The 16,616-nt window shown below is 35.8% G+C and overlaps 1 protein-coding gene across 3 annotated transcripts; it reads right to left on the minus strand.

Moving 5' to 3' along the window:
* Positions 1–617: 617 nt before the first annotated feature.
* LOC18426112 (microtubule-associated protein 70-2) lies at positions 618–10,299 on the minus strand. 3 transcript variants are annotated; one of them, XM_011622083.3, is made up of 11 exons: positions 9,925–10,299; positions 8,203–8,288; positions 7,970–8,035; positions 7,567–7,737; positions 6,795–6,965; positions 6,519–6,674; positions 6,206–6,352; positions 6,044–6,115; positions 5,365–5,889; positions 4,997–5,175; positions 618–955 (listed from the first exon to the last, which is right to left on the minus strand). In XM_011622083.3, the coding sequence occupies exons 1-11, from the start codon at positions 10,121–10,123 to the stop codon at positions 937–939; spliced, it is 1,791 nt and encodes a 596-aa protein (XP_011620385.2). In that variant the 5' UTR covers positions 10,124–10,299; the 3' UTR covers positions 618–936. The 3 variants fall into 3 exon arrangements, with proteins under 3 accessions (XP_011620385.2, XP_088714619.1, XP_088714627.1); XM_088858493.1 differs by lacking the exon at positions 618–955 and adding an exon at positions 2,413–2,737; XM_088858501.1 differs by lacking the exon at positions 618–955 and having other exon boundaries at positions 4,992–5,175.
* Between the last annotated feature and the right edge of the window lie 6,317 nt (positions 10,300–16,616).

Genomic DNA, 16,616 nt, shown 5'->3' on the forward strand with positions numbered 1-16,616 from the left:
TCATCAAGATCTTTTGATGCTTACTCTTGATGCGTTTAATACAATTTAAATCCCCACATTTTCTCTCATTTTTGCTAATTTAAAAATATCTTTTTCATCCTTTCTTATTCTCGATTTAGTGTAAAGGTTATCATATGACTTAAATTTAACCTTACTATTATTTATTATTTTTCTTAACATTTTTACATTTTTCTAAATTGTGATAATTTCTAGTACACTGTCAAATTTTATAAAATGAATGTTTTTCACTAATGTCATTCTGAACCTCACCATTCCAACACCAAGTTTCGTTATCAGAATTTCTATTCCTTCTAGATTATTCCAAAACTTTTTTTTGCCACTTTCTTAATATAGTCACTCATCTCATTCTACATAAATAAATATTAAAAACTAAAAAATGATATGTTTTTTAAAAAATTTAAACCGTTGATTTTGCCCTTTTTTTGGAGACACCACGACTACGAATGCAGTTATACATCCCCTGGCGCAGAAACCACTTTCTCACAAATAAGATGACGTGCAAACAAGCTTTTATTTGCCAGGTCCAAGCAAGCTGCACTGTGAAATGTGAAAGCCTTCCAACTTCTCACGATCCAAAAATTTATCACTCTAATTCATCAGCAAGAAGAAAATAACAAAATATATTCACAATACAACAAAAATATACAAAGTTAGTTCATAATCGAACCAGTTGGTCAGAATAAACAGCAGAAAGATAAAAAAGAAAAACCAATAACCAGAAAAAACAGAAGCCTGATTTGGATCTTAAATCTGACCTAAAACCCACCTCGAAAAGAAATTACGGTACATAAATCGATTAGAGGAACAAATTATCAGACAAAGGAACAAGAAAAATAAAGATAAAAATGACCGAATCGAAGTAACATAGAATGGCCAAACCGATTCAGTCATGTGTTAACCGCCCCGTTAGCTAGGTTAAGTGCTCCTCACATTCCTGCCATTAGAGAAACCAATACGCCAGATTAAACAACTATACACCATGCAGAATTCTAATGAAAATATTGTTTCAACCAATCATTAAACTTTATTTTATTTTCCTTTCATAAACCAAACAGTTCAAATTTTAATTATCAGAAACTTTCAGCAGCACAGTTTTTCAAGATCTATATAAAAAAATAATTGTACCAATTTTAGATCACTACCAACTAAACAAATAGAAAGGGTCATGAAGACATGAACATATTTGAAGAGTCATCATAATCAAAGCCTTTTCTCAACTATTTGGGGTCGGCCACATATTTGAAGAGTCTATAGCTAAAGTTATATATCAAAGGTTCTCTATGACAAGGCAAAGCATGTACCGTTTCAAAAAAAAAAAAAGGCAAAGTATTACAATAATTGAAGAAGAAAGTGGGCAAGAATCTACCCATTACATTACTACATAATCAACATGCATGCAGAACCTATTTCATCAAAGATCAAGTACCCAAAAATACTAAGCAATCAACTATGCAGCCTTGCAATTCAAGTTAATCAACTACTCGAGCATCCTTTGCACGTTCAACTAACCATTAACTCAACCCTGCAGCAACCCATTATAAAGCATCATCCAAGCCTTATCCCTATGATTTGGGGTCGACTCAGGATCCAAGATAAGACGTGGCAAGCTTCGGACATGTTAAGGGAAAGTTTAAGGTCATCACCCTTATTAGACCAGCAACCCATTATTCACATTTCTTTATTTAGCTTTTAAACCACAACGCCCAACATGGACTGGACAAGGTTTCTATTTTTACAGCTTGATAACCTCAAGTCGATATAAATAGTCCAAAAGGTACTAAGTTTCAGATTTGTAGACCTGATGTTGATTTTTTATTTCACTATTCCTGGTGTGTTCTAGCAATTCATAACCTTTCAAGACTTTTGTTTCTTGATTTCAAAATCCAAGAATGTTTAGCCAGAAGAACCTCCAGGGAGAAGCAACCTCCAGGTAAGAACCTCACTAACAACTATACCCCACTTCAAAGAAACAGCAACTGATCTTTTATCATGTTAGGCTTCAATTCAAATATCAGATTCAGATCTTGAATTTGAATTTTTGAGCTCTTTAGCATTGATATTTCCTTTTATATTACTCAGCCAAAAGGTGGCAATCACATGACATATTGGACTACTTTATAGCCATCCGTATATCGTGGCAGAGATATCCATCCTTTGGCTGTGAAATCGATTTCAGTATTCTTTATGAAATACACCAAGTAGAGGAACCATCTATATATTCACACCAAACTAGAAATAGTTTCGTAATGGGTTCATTGGATGAATGGGTCGCAAAGATGAGATCCTGGTTCTCGTATTCAATACTATGTCTTTTATAACCCCGTGGCATGTAGGAAAAATGGTAGAATCTAGAAATTAACACAAGCAAACAAAATTGTACATAATTGGATGGAAATAGAAGCTGAGGTTCTTTATGACGATACAAAACCAGAATACATCAATAAAATAGCAAATACAATACATTGTAAATAAATCACCACTTTTCAAGTTCAACTTTATGATATTCAAAAGAGATATATAAAAGGCAACTAAGTGAAGAACATATTTGGTTCACCCCATTCACCCTCCCCAACCCTTTTCCCCTTCTTCCCATTTCTTCTATATCTGCTCTCCAGTATCCTACCTTTCCCTCTCTGTTCCTTTTCATCCTTTGCACATCTACTTTCTCTCTTTCACATTTTTTTCTTTACCACCTGTTGTGTGGGTCTTCATTTGTCTGAAATGGATGCAATTATGAGTTGTGTAGGAATCAAGATATCTAGAGTAATAGTGACATCATAGTCACCTTACCATCATAACTACTCTTGAAATGATCATGAATTTGAAGATTGACATCCTCATTAATATGGCCTTTGATGTTATATTATTAATATATACTACTCGTGATGTTATATTATTGATATTTCTCATGACCTATTTTGTACAATTATTCTTTGTTTTTATTCTATGTTTTTGGAAACATAAGTTAGTACAATTAATATTGAAAATAATAATTTTTTATACAGATTATAAATAATAAAAGGACAGATGACCCATTCATCCAATAGATCATCTAAAAATTTGTTCTCTAGAGAAATGTGGTTATATGTAAAACCATGATTAAAAAATTCATTCCAAATTTGAAAACTTGCCTCAGTCAGCTTTACTCATTTCGTGGGCAACATTTTTTTTTAAGTGAATATTTGACTGTATGTATTTTTCTATATTGTTTTGACGGATAAATGGTATATTACCGTGTGATAGCATTGTGAGATGCCTTAGTGACAATCTGGGTTTGAGTCCCATCATAGACACTTTGCCTTTTCAACTTCATTGCACATGATTTGAAAAAATCACCATGTTTTTCCAAGTTAAACCGTTTCCAAGTTGACTCAGTTTTGGCATTGAGAGAGTTGGCCAACAAGTTCAAGCTTTTGAATGTTGATATATCGTTCGACAATCATTCCGCCACAAAATACAACAGACCAAAATGAAATCAATTAGCATATCTTGAGTAAGTTTCTTGTCTTTGTCATTCATTGACCAAATCAACCCAATGGGCTCATAGCACGAGGATGCAAATGCATGGCATTGCATATTAACTAATATGCATTTAAAGTAGTGTGAAGAATCTCATATAATTGCCACCAATGTAAAAGAAAAAAAAAACATAATGGAAATGTCATGCTCATGATCATGATCTCATAAAGTTGAAAAATGTAACTACTTGAATTGGAATCCTAATAGAGAATCTGAACTTCATGTAAATACTTAGGGGTTACGCTACCTAGGCTCCCAGTGGGAAATGACCTGGGTACCTCAAAAGGATAAGCCCTAGTGTTGAACCAAGGCAGGAAATGACCTACACAACCCAAAATCAAATGCAACTCGATAAAAACTTTTGTTTGGAGGAAGACCCAGGGGGAAATTTACCGAATGGAAGGATGGAAATTTAATGCCAAGGGGGATAGTTGAATTTTTACATTCCATTACAAATTTAATGCTTTCTAATTTGAAGGATTTAGAGGAATGGAAGGATGGAAGCGATCTAAACATGAGCAACATACCAGGATTTTCTTATATGTCAATCTATTTTAAGAAACCCCATACTTAGAAACAATTCTCTAACATTTTCTCATATTTATACATTGCTCTATTGATGTTATACATCATTCTATTCATCAAAGTCAATGTTTGCAAGCGCTTCAACTTGCCTAAGTCATGAAGCCAAGGTGACTTGGTGGGCAGGTGAGTCAAACAGAACAGGTGAGTCAAATAGAACAGGTGCAAGCTCTTCAAAGGTCAAACCTTCATCTTCCTTCAATTGAAAGACAAAATGTTTTATGGAAAAAAATCTCCAGTCTATTTGAGTTGGTGAATGACTTTCTACGTAGGTCTTGCTCTTTTTTTGTAACTTTTTTATGAGCACCAGCACCCATTATTTCCTTTGCCTTACTATCGCTATGGAGTACATATATGAATAGAAGGTGAGGTTTATAAAAGGTGTTCACCTTAAAAAATCAAAGTGAGGCACACCTTTAAACTCTGCTGAAAGATGCAGTTCCAGTGCCAAAAACATTACGATGACCTAAAAACTGATTTCCAACCCTAATTATAAAATTCAAGTTCCAAAAATGTGCAAATCAAGTAGATCTATAGGCACTTGAAAATTTTGAAAATGGATGGTCTAGATAATGTGTTAAAAATGCACTATTTTTAGGACTTAAAACCTATTTTTTCTTTCATAAACATAAATATCAAAGTCAGCCGATCCCAATTAGTTGGGAAAAAAAGCTTTGACAATGATGATAACATATCACAATCAAGATGATCAATTGGAGGGTTGTCCTGCATTGAGCTTCTATAGTATAAGGTCGACACTTTATGTAAACTTTTTCCAGGAAGAAATAAATATCGAAGTCTATCTTTTTATAGGTTTACCATTTAATGCATATCTAAAACAGATACAAATTATGAAATAGTAAGCAAACCTTACCTTCCTGGGACTAATTGAGAAGTAACCTTGGAATTACTTAGACGCTTTGTCCTAAGATCATGCCCCTTCCCAACTCGCATTGCAGCTACTTCTTTCTCCATGGTAGCTACTTCCCTTCTCATCTTCTTGGCCTCAACCTCCATCGCTTTTGTTAAAGTATCTACCTTTTTTGCAAGCATCTGAACAAGGGAGCAAGGATCGCACGCATAGATAAAAATTAGAATAAGCTAGCGAAGCATGCACCAAAGGATTGTCAAATGAAAACTCAGGCACATTTGGCAGAGTGTTGGTACAATCAAAGGAGAGGCAAGGCTACCCATGACAGAGAAAGTAAAAACTTTTAACAAATTAAAAGAAAAGAGGGCAACCTCAATAGCATCATCCTTGTCTTTTAGGCTTTGATCCTTTTCATGACTAGCTTTCCTCAAAGCTATAACCTCCTTTTGAAGCATATCATACAACAATCCAGATACATAATCATCCGCATCCGCTTTTGAAGTATCACTTTGTTTGACATCTTGGTTCTCCTTGCATGTATTACTGTTCTCGGTCCTTCTATGTTCCTCAACAGCTGTGTTAAGTGAAGAATTGGGCACCACCCCATTATTCAAGCAGACCTTATTCTTTTCTGATAATCTATTACCTCCATCAAATGATCTTGATGAGCCCTTTGCATGCTTTAACACTGTACTTATATTGTTCGAGGGACTAGAAGCTGGGGTTCTCCGGGATAAGCCGTTGGAAGACAATCGAGAGAAATTCTCTGCCCCACCAAGTGATTGGCGACGTGAACGTCCATTGCTCACACTTCTCACCTCCGAAGGACGGATATGTCCACTTGGAGATGCTTTCAACCCATCTTCTAGAACTTTGAGCCGCAAGTGATACCTTTCCTAAGTATCCAAGAAAAATAAATGAGGTCAAGTAGCCCTTCCAAGTATCAACACAAAACATAAGCCACAATGGTTAAGCAGCTAGCTAGAGAACGGCCGTTGGGTGGGGGGAGAGATGGAGGGAGGGAGCGAGGGAGAGAGAGAGAGGGCTCACTTTCAACTGGGCTTCAGATTTTGCAGTCCGTTCTGCAATGGCCAGTTTATCTCGAAGTTGCTGCATTTCTCCCTACAAATAAAAAAAGCAAGAGTAAACCAAGAAACAGCAGGAAATGGAGAGAGAAAAGACAACTCAAGGGAAATAAGGAGGATACTGAACCTGCAAAAATCTTCTTTCCTCAAGCCATTGCCTGACAGGCATGACTTTGTCATTGGCATCTTTCCATTCATTTGCAACCACAACTGCAACCCGATTTGCGGTGACCTTTGTACGAGCAAGTTCTCTATCTAATATTTTCTTCTCCTCCTTAAGAAAGTGACAAAGCAAATAATGAAAAGTAAATAGCAGTGTTTCATGAGAATTTGCATATAAGCACGACGAAAAGGAATGAATCTTGAAAGAATATATTGAAAATTTATGTCTTTTTTGTTTTTTAATTATACAAAAAGTTGGGAATTGGTGGAAGTTTTACATTCATCTCCATGAATTTTCGCTGGTAATCTCGCACAGCATTTGCTGCAGCACCACCAGCAAGAACCGCCTCTTCAAGCTCACGAACAGTCTGGCTCAGCTTTTCAACTTCTGCAACCTTTTGTCTGTGCAATTTGTCGAGTATCTTATTCTCTTCCTAACATGGGTATAGTGTATGATTAATACCAGCAAAAATGTATAGCAATTAAAAAGGAAAATAATAAAAAACAAGCAGTTGCAAATGATAGAAGACTGAAACACCAAAACAAAAGACTACCTGGCATATCTCTATTTGTTTCATGAGCTCTTGGTTTTTGTTCTGGAGATCATCAACCAAGGCAGCCTTAGCCAAGGCTACCTGAACAGTCCTCTCTGCTTCGAGTAACGCTGCTCCCTTTGACTTGGTAAGGCGATCCAGCGCCCTGTTGTCGTCCTGCAACTTAGCGGCCTGGGGAACGGGAGACATACATTTTCCAATAATTATCAGAGATTCAGAATAAGTACTTGCTTAATACATCTACTTATCAAGAACAGATAACAGTCATTGCACATAAGTTTCTTTTCTAGAGTGAATTGCAAGAGCTTCAACACTCGAAACGTTAAAAATTCTTACATTCCCTTTAATAACCACTAGCACATACAATTTTATCCCTTGAAAAATATCCAAAAAATTCCTATCCTTTCAAATTATTAATGGCTTTGCAGAACACTTACATATTTGTGGCCATAGTTGACCCTTCCCTGAATAATGACACTAGAAAAGAAATTCTCCAATCCTCTGAGCAACTGCTATCCTTTTTCTTTTTCTGAAACTTCATCTCTAGAAATAGCCAAAACACCTCTACATTCTGACAATAACAAAAAAATTTCCTATGTCTAGCAGAACACTGTCACTTTACTGTTTCTTTCATCTGTTTTCATGCCTTCAACATATCGTCAATTGTTTCGATTTTATTATTATTTTTTATTGTCATCTTAATTTTTTTCCGTATTTTTGTGCAACTTATATTCCTAACCCATGGCTAAGAGTACATTCCATAATAACATACCTCTAGCCGAGCTAGTCGCAGCTCTGCTTCCAGTGGAGCAATGATGGCCTCAATTGGGGGCATCTCATCATCTTTCTGAGCTGCATGTACCCTTCTGAGTGTGGCTTCTGCTGCATACTGGGCAACAAGAGATGCTTTCTTCTCATCATTTATCTTCTTAATCTCAAGATTCTGAAAGAGTCAAGACATATAACTGATGAGAAACGTGAAGTGAAAATGTATAAAGCCTACAACTTTTCTATTACTAAGTACAGAAAATCTAAAACCCTATAAAAAGTATATGTGGCATTGATTGAATGTCTTAGATGTTCCAGTTAGAAACGGGCAACTGTAATTACAAGAGCTATCAGTTTAAACTTGAATGCCTAAGTAAGAAAAAGGCATAATAATACAAACATCATACTTTGCTTTCTATAAGAGCACCGGCTGCCTTGAGCTTTTCATCCACCTTTTGCAGTTCATCTGTGAGCTGCAATAGACAAGACATTAATCTCATATATCAGTAAATCTCTGACAATAAGTTAAAAGCATAAAATGTTAAAAGATGCCCAGCCATGGGAATGATAATTTTCTTTAAAAAAAAAAAGCTTTCCATTGGTATTGAAGTGATAAGATTTTGAAAATTCAAATGTACACCTCTTCGACAGCCTTCTCTCTCAAACGTTCAGATAACTTCAATGCCTTGATTTCTGCCTGAGCTTCCCCCAATTCCCTATCTTTATCTGGGACCAACAAAAATTGCAAAAACCCTCAATGAAATTGAACAAAAAATATTTCATGTTCGTACATGGCACATTGGTCATGAAATCCAATATTTCTCTTCAATTGAAAAAGTTCTACAATTTTTCAAAAGGGAAGTTCTAAACAAATACAAAAAACGATACTCAGTCTCCAACTTTTACCCCATCATCATCATCCCCATTCTATCTGTGAAGAAGCAAAATACAATTTTTATATTTTTACTTTCTATCTCAAAACTATTCCACAATCATCATCGCTTCGAGTTTTAATACGAAACCCAGAATGCTCCGGTGTTATTATTGGATTGACTTTTCCCATAAATCAGAGTTCGATTTCATCTCAGTCTCTGGATTTCTCGCTATCAGTTGGGAAAGTTGTCATTTTCGTTCTTAGTAATTACAATTATTTATTAGCATCAGGGCCTCCAAATTGAAGCTTAACATTCATAATTTTGTTTTAAGGTTGAATTATGAATGCGAATGATTATAATTAACAGCTCGGAAACTGTCATGGAAGTTGAAATAGAGAAAGACAAGATCCAGTCCAATCCGATCTGATAGTTAGTCCAATCCTGTTCAATAAGTGGGTTAACACACTCCAATTGGTCGCAGTTCTGACCAATTCTCTGAATATCTCGGACCTGAGGGTCGCTATATTATATCAATCAAAATTGATCAAACTGGCCTGTTTGCTACAGATTGCACTACATTGGTTACAGCTATCTTTCATAAATCATAATCATCATGTAGGTCAGTACAAATGGTAAATTGAAAAATAAATTATTCTTATTATTCAGTAGATAACTGTGAAAATTTAAGCAACAGAAATGTCATTACGAGTTCGAAATGCACACTTTAGTATTTCAAATGAATTTCTTAAATTTTATAATGCACTCACGTTTTTCATTACTTTTCCAAATCATAGCAGGCAACAAGTTCATAAAACAACAGAAATTCCAATAAACTAAATCTCGAAAAACACAACTTTGACAGTAAAATGGTCTTATTGGAAAATTCTCCTCAGGATCTTTTACAAAAGATGAATTTTAAATTCCTCTGAATCTAAAATTACATCTAAACAAATCATCTCCATTCTATACAAAAAAGATATATAGAGAGAACAACTTTGACAGAATAAAAGGAAAAATAAATAAATGTCAGATTACAGAGCCAAGAAACGAAAATTTAAGCAGTGGAAAGGCCGAAACGCACATTTTACGGCCGACATGACATATTCAAGAAAAATCTCAGCTCATAATCCACTTTAAACAAACAAGAGAAAGAACATATCATTAAGACATGAAAACCCCAATCATACTTAGTAACCTTCGTAAACAAACTACTTTCTCCCTCTGTAGAAGCCCCTTCCAAAAAGATAACAGAAACTACTCTCTCACTCACTAGAAATTGCCAGCAGAGAAAAATAGTTTCTTCCTCTAGAAATCCCTACTGAATCAAGAAATAAATAAAGCCAAGAGAACAATAACTAACGCAAAGAATCAAATAACCTCACATTATGCTTCATCCAAAACCCACAAAAAAATATATATAAATAAAGGAGAAATACTACAAGAAAGGGGGAGAAAACAGAGCATGAACAAGAAAAAAAAAATCTTACCTTTCACTTCATTCTCGAGTCGATTAAGTTCAACCTTAACTGGATCAGACCCATGTAGAAGATTAATGAAATCATCAGCCTCAGAACCAACTCTAGTTAGGGTTTTCCTCCTGCTCTTTCCTTCTCTGAAGGAAGCCGAGGAGGTGAAAGAAGGCTTAGTTGCAGACTCGCTCATGCCATTGGCCTGAAGCTCGGCCATGGCTGGAAGCACTCTGAAACCCTAGAATGAGAGAGAAAATGTAAATGCAGGTGTTTGTTGAGATGGGTTGGTTGGAAAACATGAAAATGTAGAGAGAAAGGGGGGACAGGGAAATGGGTGGGGGTGGGTTTGAGCAGAGAGGCGTGGGAGTTGGGTTTTTGCAGAGAGGTGGGCTCAAGGTTGGAAGTAGAGGGACGAGCGAGATTTAAATTAGAGAGAGAAGAGAGTTTAGAGAGAGAAAGAGAGTTTAGAGAGAGAAAGAGGTTTTATCTGAGCAAGGAGTTGGGAATTGGGAAAAGGAAAAGTTGGGGGGGAAGTGGAGTACAGTGATGCGAGAGAGCTTCTTCTAAGGATCCGTTACAAGTGGGGCCTGCTTAGAGAGAGAAACTAAAACTAGAGAGAGAATGGGAGTTAGACATGGGCCTGCTTTCAAACTAAAACTAGAGAGAGAATGGGAGTGAGAGATGGGCCTGCATAGAGAGAGAAACTAAAACTAGAGAGAGAATGGGAGTCAGAGATGGGTTTGCTTAGAGAGAGAAACTAAATCTAAAGAGAGAATGGGAGTTAGAAAGAGAGAGAAGCGCACTGCTCACTACTACCTGCCCACACTTTGAGCGTGAACATTTGCACTATTCTATTCAGACTATGTGCTACGTGCATGCTAGAGAGAGAGAGGAAGAATTTTTTTGGTAGATAGAGAGAGGAAAAAAAGGGGCCATTGTTTGGTGCGATGGTAAAAGGTTCGGGTTGCGAGCATGAAAACACGGATTCGAATCCTGAGGCCATTGTTTGGTGCGATGGTAAAAGGTTCGGGTTGCCAGCATGAAAACACGGATTCGAATTCGGACCGTATCGAGATTACCTCTCTCATGTAAGCTAAACTATAACTTTGATAGAGAGAAAGAGAATATATTTGCAGTTTTGAACTATTCTATTGAGACTAGGAAGTACATGATATTGTGGATAGAGAGAGAGCAAGGCAGAGATAATGTATTATTTAGCTTGGGCATAAGGTAGAGAAAGAAAGAATGTACATGTACTTGTGCACAAGTAGAGAGAGAATGCTCTGAAGTTTGAACGTGGATGTTACGGATAGAGAGAGAGAGGGAGAAAATAGGTTAGTAACTAACATTTCCATGATGTTCAGTGCTAGAGAGAGAGAGGGAGATTCAAAAGAGAGGGAGTGCTAGAGAGAGAGAGGGGGAGATTCTAGAGAGAGAAATTATTCTCTTTTTTATAACAGAAAAATAGAAGAGATAGGGATTGGTCGTTCTCTTCTATTAAGAGAGATGGTGTGTGTGGTTTGATCTTTTGTTGTTTTGTCTCCCACCAACTGTATATCTTGTACCTTTGAGGCCAAGAGATTTTATGCTCTTGTTAAAGTATATTTATCCATTTACTCCCTTGAATAAAATGGAATTTAGTATAAGCTTTAGGGCATCAAATTTTGGAGATATAACTTATTAAGTGATAGAATAACTTTAATAAAAAAAATTTTAATTACACTCTATCTCAAGATTGAACACAACCTTCCAATTCTAAGAGGATAAATTCTAGTCTTAAAAAACTCAAAAATTAAAATTTTTGAAGTTAAAAATAAGGGAAAAAATCTTTGCGTACTCTACTTTGGTATACTATTTCTTTATAGACCTAGAGTTTTAAAAACTTTATGACAAAAAAGTATTTACCCCATAGGATTGCTCTTTTTTAGCCCAAATACCTTTATCATCAAAGCCTTTTTTTCAACTAATTGGGGTCGATTAACCGCATCCCGATCCGCCATTCTGCTATATTAAAGATCATTCTTTCAACGATGTCATAAGTTACCATATATTTTCTCACTATTTCCAACTATGTCCTTTTAGGCCTTCCACTTAATCTAACTATCACCTCTTAACATGTAAATTGGGTCTGCACCACCCATGGCTGGCCTACCTAAATCTACTCTCTCTCATCTTATCGTCTATTGGTGCCACATCTAAATGTTTTAAAATGTATTCATTTAGAATTATATCCCTTCTTGTCTTACCACTCATCTATCTCAAATTCTCAACACCCTCATTTCAGCTATACTCATTTTATGAATACGTTGTTTATTGAGCAATAGAGTATTTCAGCTACACTCATTCTATAGGTATATTGTTTATTGACCAATAGAGTACAAAGAACAAATAAAAACGTTAGAGAGAGAGAGATAAAGATATTGTATAGAAAGAGGTTTACTAGACAAACAAGAGTTTTTTTAGTTTTTGCTTTGGGCAAAAAAAAAAGCATCGATAAATTGGATCTAAGGGGTTAGAAGATATATGTTTAGAAAAACTATGTGGCCAGAAAGTTTTTGAAACCCTAGGTCTAGGGGAAATGATATACCAAAATAGGTTGTACAAAGATATTTTCCTTTATTTTTGAATTTTGAGTTTTCTAACATGTAGAATTTATCTTTTAAAAATTGGATGGCCTCTTTTCAATCTTGAGATAAAATTGGACTGCCTCTAATAAATCTTGAGATAGAGTGCAATTAGGAATTATTTTTATTGAGGTTCCAAAAGTTTGGAGTCCTAAAGCTAACACTAAATTCCATTTTACTTAAGGGGCAAATGGATAATATACTTCAACGAGGGCATAAAATCTCTTGGCCTCCAACAAAGATACAAGAAATACACTTGGGTGAGAGACAACATTGTTGGATATAATGATTATCCAAAATCACCCACATAAGAAAATCACATATTATGTCAAATTTAGAGTGATATTGATAAGTTTCTTAAAGGAAATAGAAATAAAAAAAGATTATGAAACTAGGATATATCTCTTGCTTCTTGAGATATATGTAATATCTATAGGAAATTTTCTATTTGATGCGGACTCCGAACCTTATATATATGAGATGAAAGTATAAAGAATTTGTATGCCTTATTTAAGTCACTATGTGAGAAAGGTGATTTCTTCTAAAGAGAGAGGCATGGCTTTTCTGCATCAATGCCAAGGCCTCTCTTTAGAGAAAAAAAAGCTTCTCATGGAGTGAAACACTATGAATGTGCTTCATGCAGATTGAAAGGTTGTTTTATTGTAGAAGAGCGATTCCCATGAAAATTTTGGACGGTTTGACTTTTAGAGGAAGAAAGTCTCGGTTATTTTCAATGTTATCTTCCTGAATAGTAGTTGAGCTGTGGAACTGAGATGAGTCTATTCCTGAACAATGGTTTAGCTATGTGGGTTGTTCTTAAGGTTCACTTCCTAGACAATAGCTTAGCCGTAGAACAGAGATAGGTCTATTTATGGACAATGATTTAGCTGTGGAATAGAGAAACAATGGTTTAGTTATAAAACATAGATGAGTCTATTATTGGACAATGATTCAACCATGGAATAGAGATGAGAGATCAACGGGTGGTGTCGGTAGGGAGACTGGGTCTAAATAGGTTTACTGTACTGGATTTTGTCGAGGGTTATAGAGGTAATCCTATATCCCAAAATTTATAATGTAACTTTCATTGTTATAATGTATTTCAGTTTGCCGTACCCATAGATGTACTATTAGGTGAACCATGTAAGTCTTTGTCTTCTTGTGGAGTATATGTTTTATGTTTTATTTCTCATATTATGGCTCGTGCTATCTCCTATTTTGTTTCTAACGGGTTAAGTACACAATCTTTGTGGAATCTAATATTTAGGATTTTTGTTTTCACATAGGGTTCTTAAATCCTAGCAAGAACAACAAAACAACACACTCTCTCTCTCAACACAAAAGAACAACCAATACCTATCTCCTGAATATCTCTCTTATAAATTAGAATAATCTCTCTCTCTAGCACTAAACAACATAGAAATGTTAGTTACTATCTGACTTGATAAAGACCAATGCATTTCGTCCCTATGGAGTAGAAACATGGAGATTCATTTACACAAACACCCCTCTCTCTCTCTCTCTAACTCATCTGTCTCTCTCTAGCTACCTTGTGCACAACCAAACCAGGTTGTGCGAGATATTTTCCCTAAAAATCATCCAGTAATCATCAAGTGGTTCTTGAATTCCAGATTAAAAGATCTTCCCAAATAGGTCTTCTAACCGAAAGAGTAAATGTACAACATAGTCCCCATAAGAGCATGTATGCGTGCTTTTGTTGAGTACCTTAAGAAAAACATAGTAAGAGAAATTAGAGCTACAAATTACTTTGACTCATCCCAAAAGCATCCTAAAAAAGGGGAAAGCTCATAGGTGTGGGTCTGTCTCTATCGTGAGTTAGAGAGAGGAGAGAGAGAGAGGGCAAAATTCGATTTTTAAAGGGCCCTATCCCATTATAGATAGAGAGAAGGAACATGTTAATGCAAATTCGATTTGTGATGGGTCCTACCCATTAGAGAGAGAGAGAGAGTACATGTTATTGCAAATTCGATTTTTTATGGGCCCTACCTCATTATAGAGAGAGAAGGACCATGTCAATACAAATTCAATTTGTGATGGACCCTACCCCATTAGAGAGAGAGAGAGAGAGAGAGAGAGAGAGGAAATAGTAGTACTTATGCTAATGTGGATTTTGCCCTAGAGCAAAAACTAATGGGTCCCCTTTAAATTTGTCTTTCGTTTCTTTATAGTCTTGAGGATTCTCAAAAGGAAAAGCATGGTCTTTTATTAATCAAAATTTAGGTCCCAAGATTTTCCTAATCATTTTACCAATTATAAGGTTTAACTTTTAGAAGTAGTTAGTCTTATCAATCCAAAAGGATCTACTTAGGCCTCATAATTCAGTGAAAGATAGGCTTTAAACTCCCTTTTCAACGAGTGATAGAGAGAGAGGAAGAAGTTTGAGAATCTCTTCTAGAGAGAGAGAGCTGAAGAGAGAGAACATTCAAAGAGAGGGATAACATTGAGAGAGAGAGAGAGAGCATTGAGAAAGAGAACATTCAAAGGGAGTGTGAGAGGAAGAAGTTCGAGAATCAAGGAGAGAGAACATCGAGAGAAAGAGAGAGAGAACATTCAAAGAGAGAGAAAGTGAGAGGACAACATTGAAGCTAATTCCAAAAGAAGCCTATCGTAAGGACAAGCTTCTTTAGGCACCCAAACGGGCCCTTAGGAGAGAGATGGTGAAAGAACATTGGGAGCGAACATTCAAAAGTGAGAGTAAGAGAGCATCGAGAGAAGGATACATTTTTTATGAGTCCATGTAGAAATGAGTCACTTTTTAAAAATTTATTTTTAAGATGGATTTTTGGATTTAATTTTTAAAGATATATAATCTCTAACATGGAGATCATGAATATTAATAAAGAAATATAATTTTAAAAATTAAAAATAATAATTTTATTAAAAAAATATTTAGACCACCTACTAGTTTCAATTGTTTCTTTGATGGACCACCTATTTGCATTTAAGATGGATGCTTTATATCCTTGAGGACTGTAAATGTAGAAATGCGGGCATGAAACAATTTTCCTTGAGAGAAAACATTAAAGAGAGAACATTCTAGAGTGAGAGAACATTCGAGAGAGAGAGAGACTCAAAAGTGACTTTGAAACTACACTTGAGCATATCTATCGATCTCATCAGTGTCAGTATGATTATACCATGCTTTGCTTTCAAGCATCAACTTTTGTGAGCACGAATAAAGCACAATGCCTCCTCACGTGCCATGTTGCTCTTTCTACACGTGTAACGCTTATGTTTGTTTTGACTTTCGATGAGCAAATATGCTTCCTCCATTATTTTCTCAAATTGCATTTTTATAATTGCCATTTATGATGTGCACTAAGACTAGTGGTTTAATTGTGCCAAGGCCCTTGTTTCTTTGCAATGTCACTGATATCAATAGTATATCTAATGTGAGTAATTCCATTTTTCAAAGCCTTTTTTTTCACATATTATTTCGTCATTTTTTTCTAATTAATTGGAATCGACTACAAGATTTTTGGTTTGTCATTCTGCTCTATTAAATATTATACTTTCAATGATGTCATAAATCTCCATTCCACTTCATACATACGGCACATTATACATCTCCTACATTTTCAAAAAAATATTTGGTGATTGGCTAGCTCGTATTTGCACTGGGTTTTAGGAAGGTCGTTAATGGGCATGGACCGGCCCTTGGGCTCTTCGATCAAGTTTTCTCTTGTCAAGTTCAAGTCATAAGCTAAGGACAGCGAGCCAGCCCCAAGCTGGGTAGGCTTGAAATATTATTTGGCTAGGCTTGGGCCACCAGGCAGACCTTTTTTTTCAGTCTAATACATATATTTATATTATATAGAGCCTGGCCCTGCCTGGTCGTGGCTCAAGCCTAGTTGTCATGAAACCAGGCTCAAGCCTACAATGCACCCTCTATTTCATGCCGGATCAGGCTAGGGCTGGCCCAACCCGTTAACAACCCTATTTTTCAAGGGTAGTCTAGATGATAAGCTTGCAAAGTTTTGGATCCGAATTCCATCTTTAAGATGGATTAGGAGGCACTCATTTAACCCCTACGCTATATTTTTTTCTACTCAAAATATAAGGCGT

This window comes from Amborella trichopoda, chromosome 1 (assembly GCF_054954075.1).
Source record: "Amborella trichopoda isolate Santa Cruz 75 chromosome 1, AtrichopodaSantaCruz75HAP2 v2.0, whole genome shotgun sequence".
Taxonomy (NCBI): domain Eukaryota; kingdom Viridiplantae; phylum Streptophyta; class Magnoliopsida; order Amborellales; family Amborellaceae; genus Amborella; species Amborella trichopoda.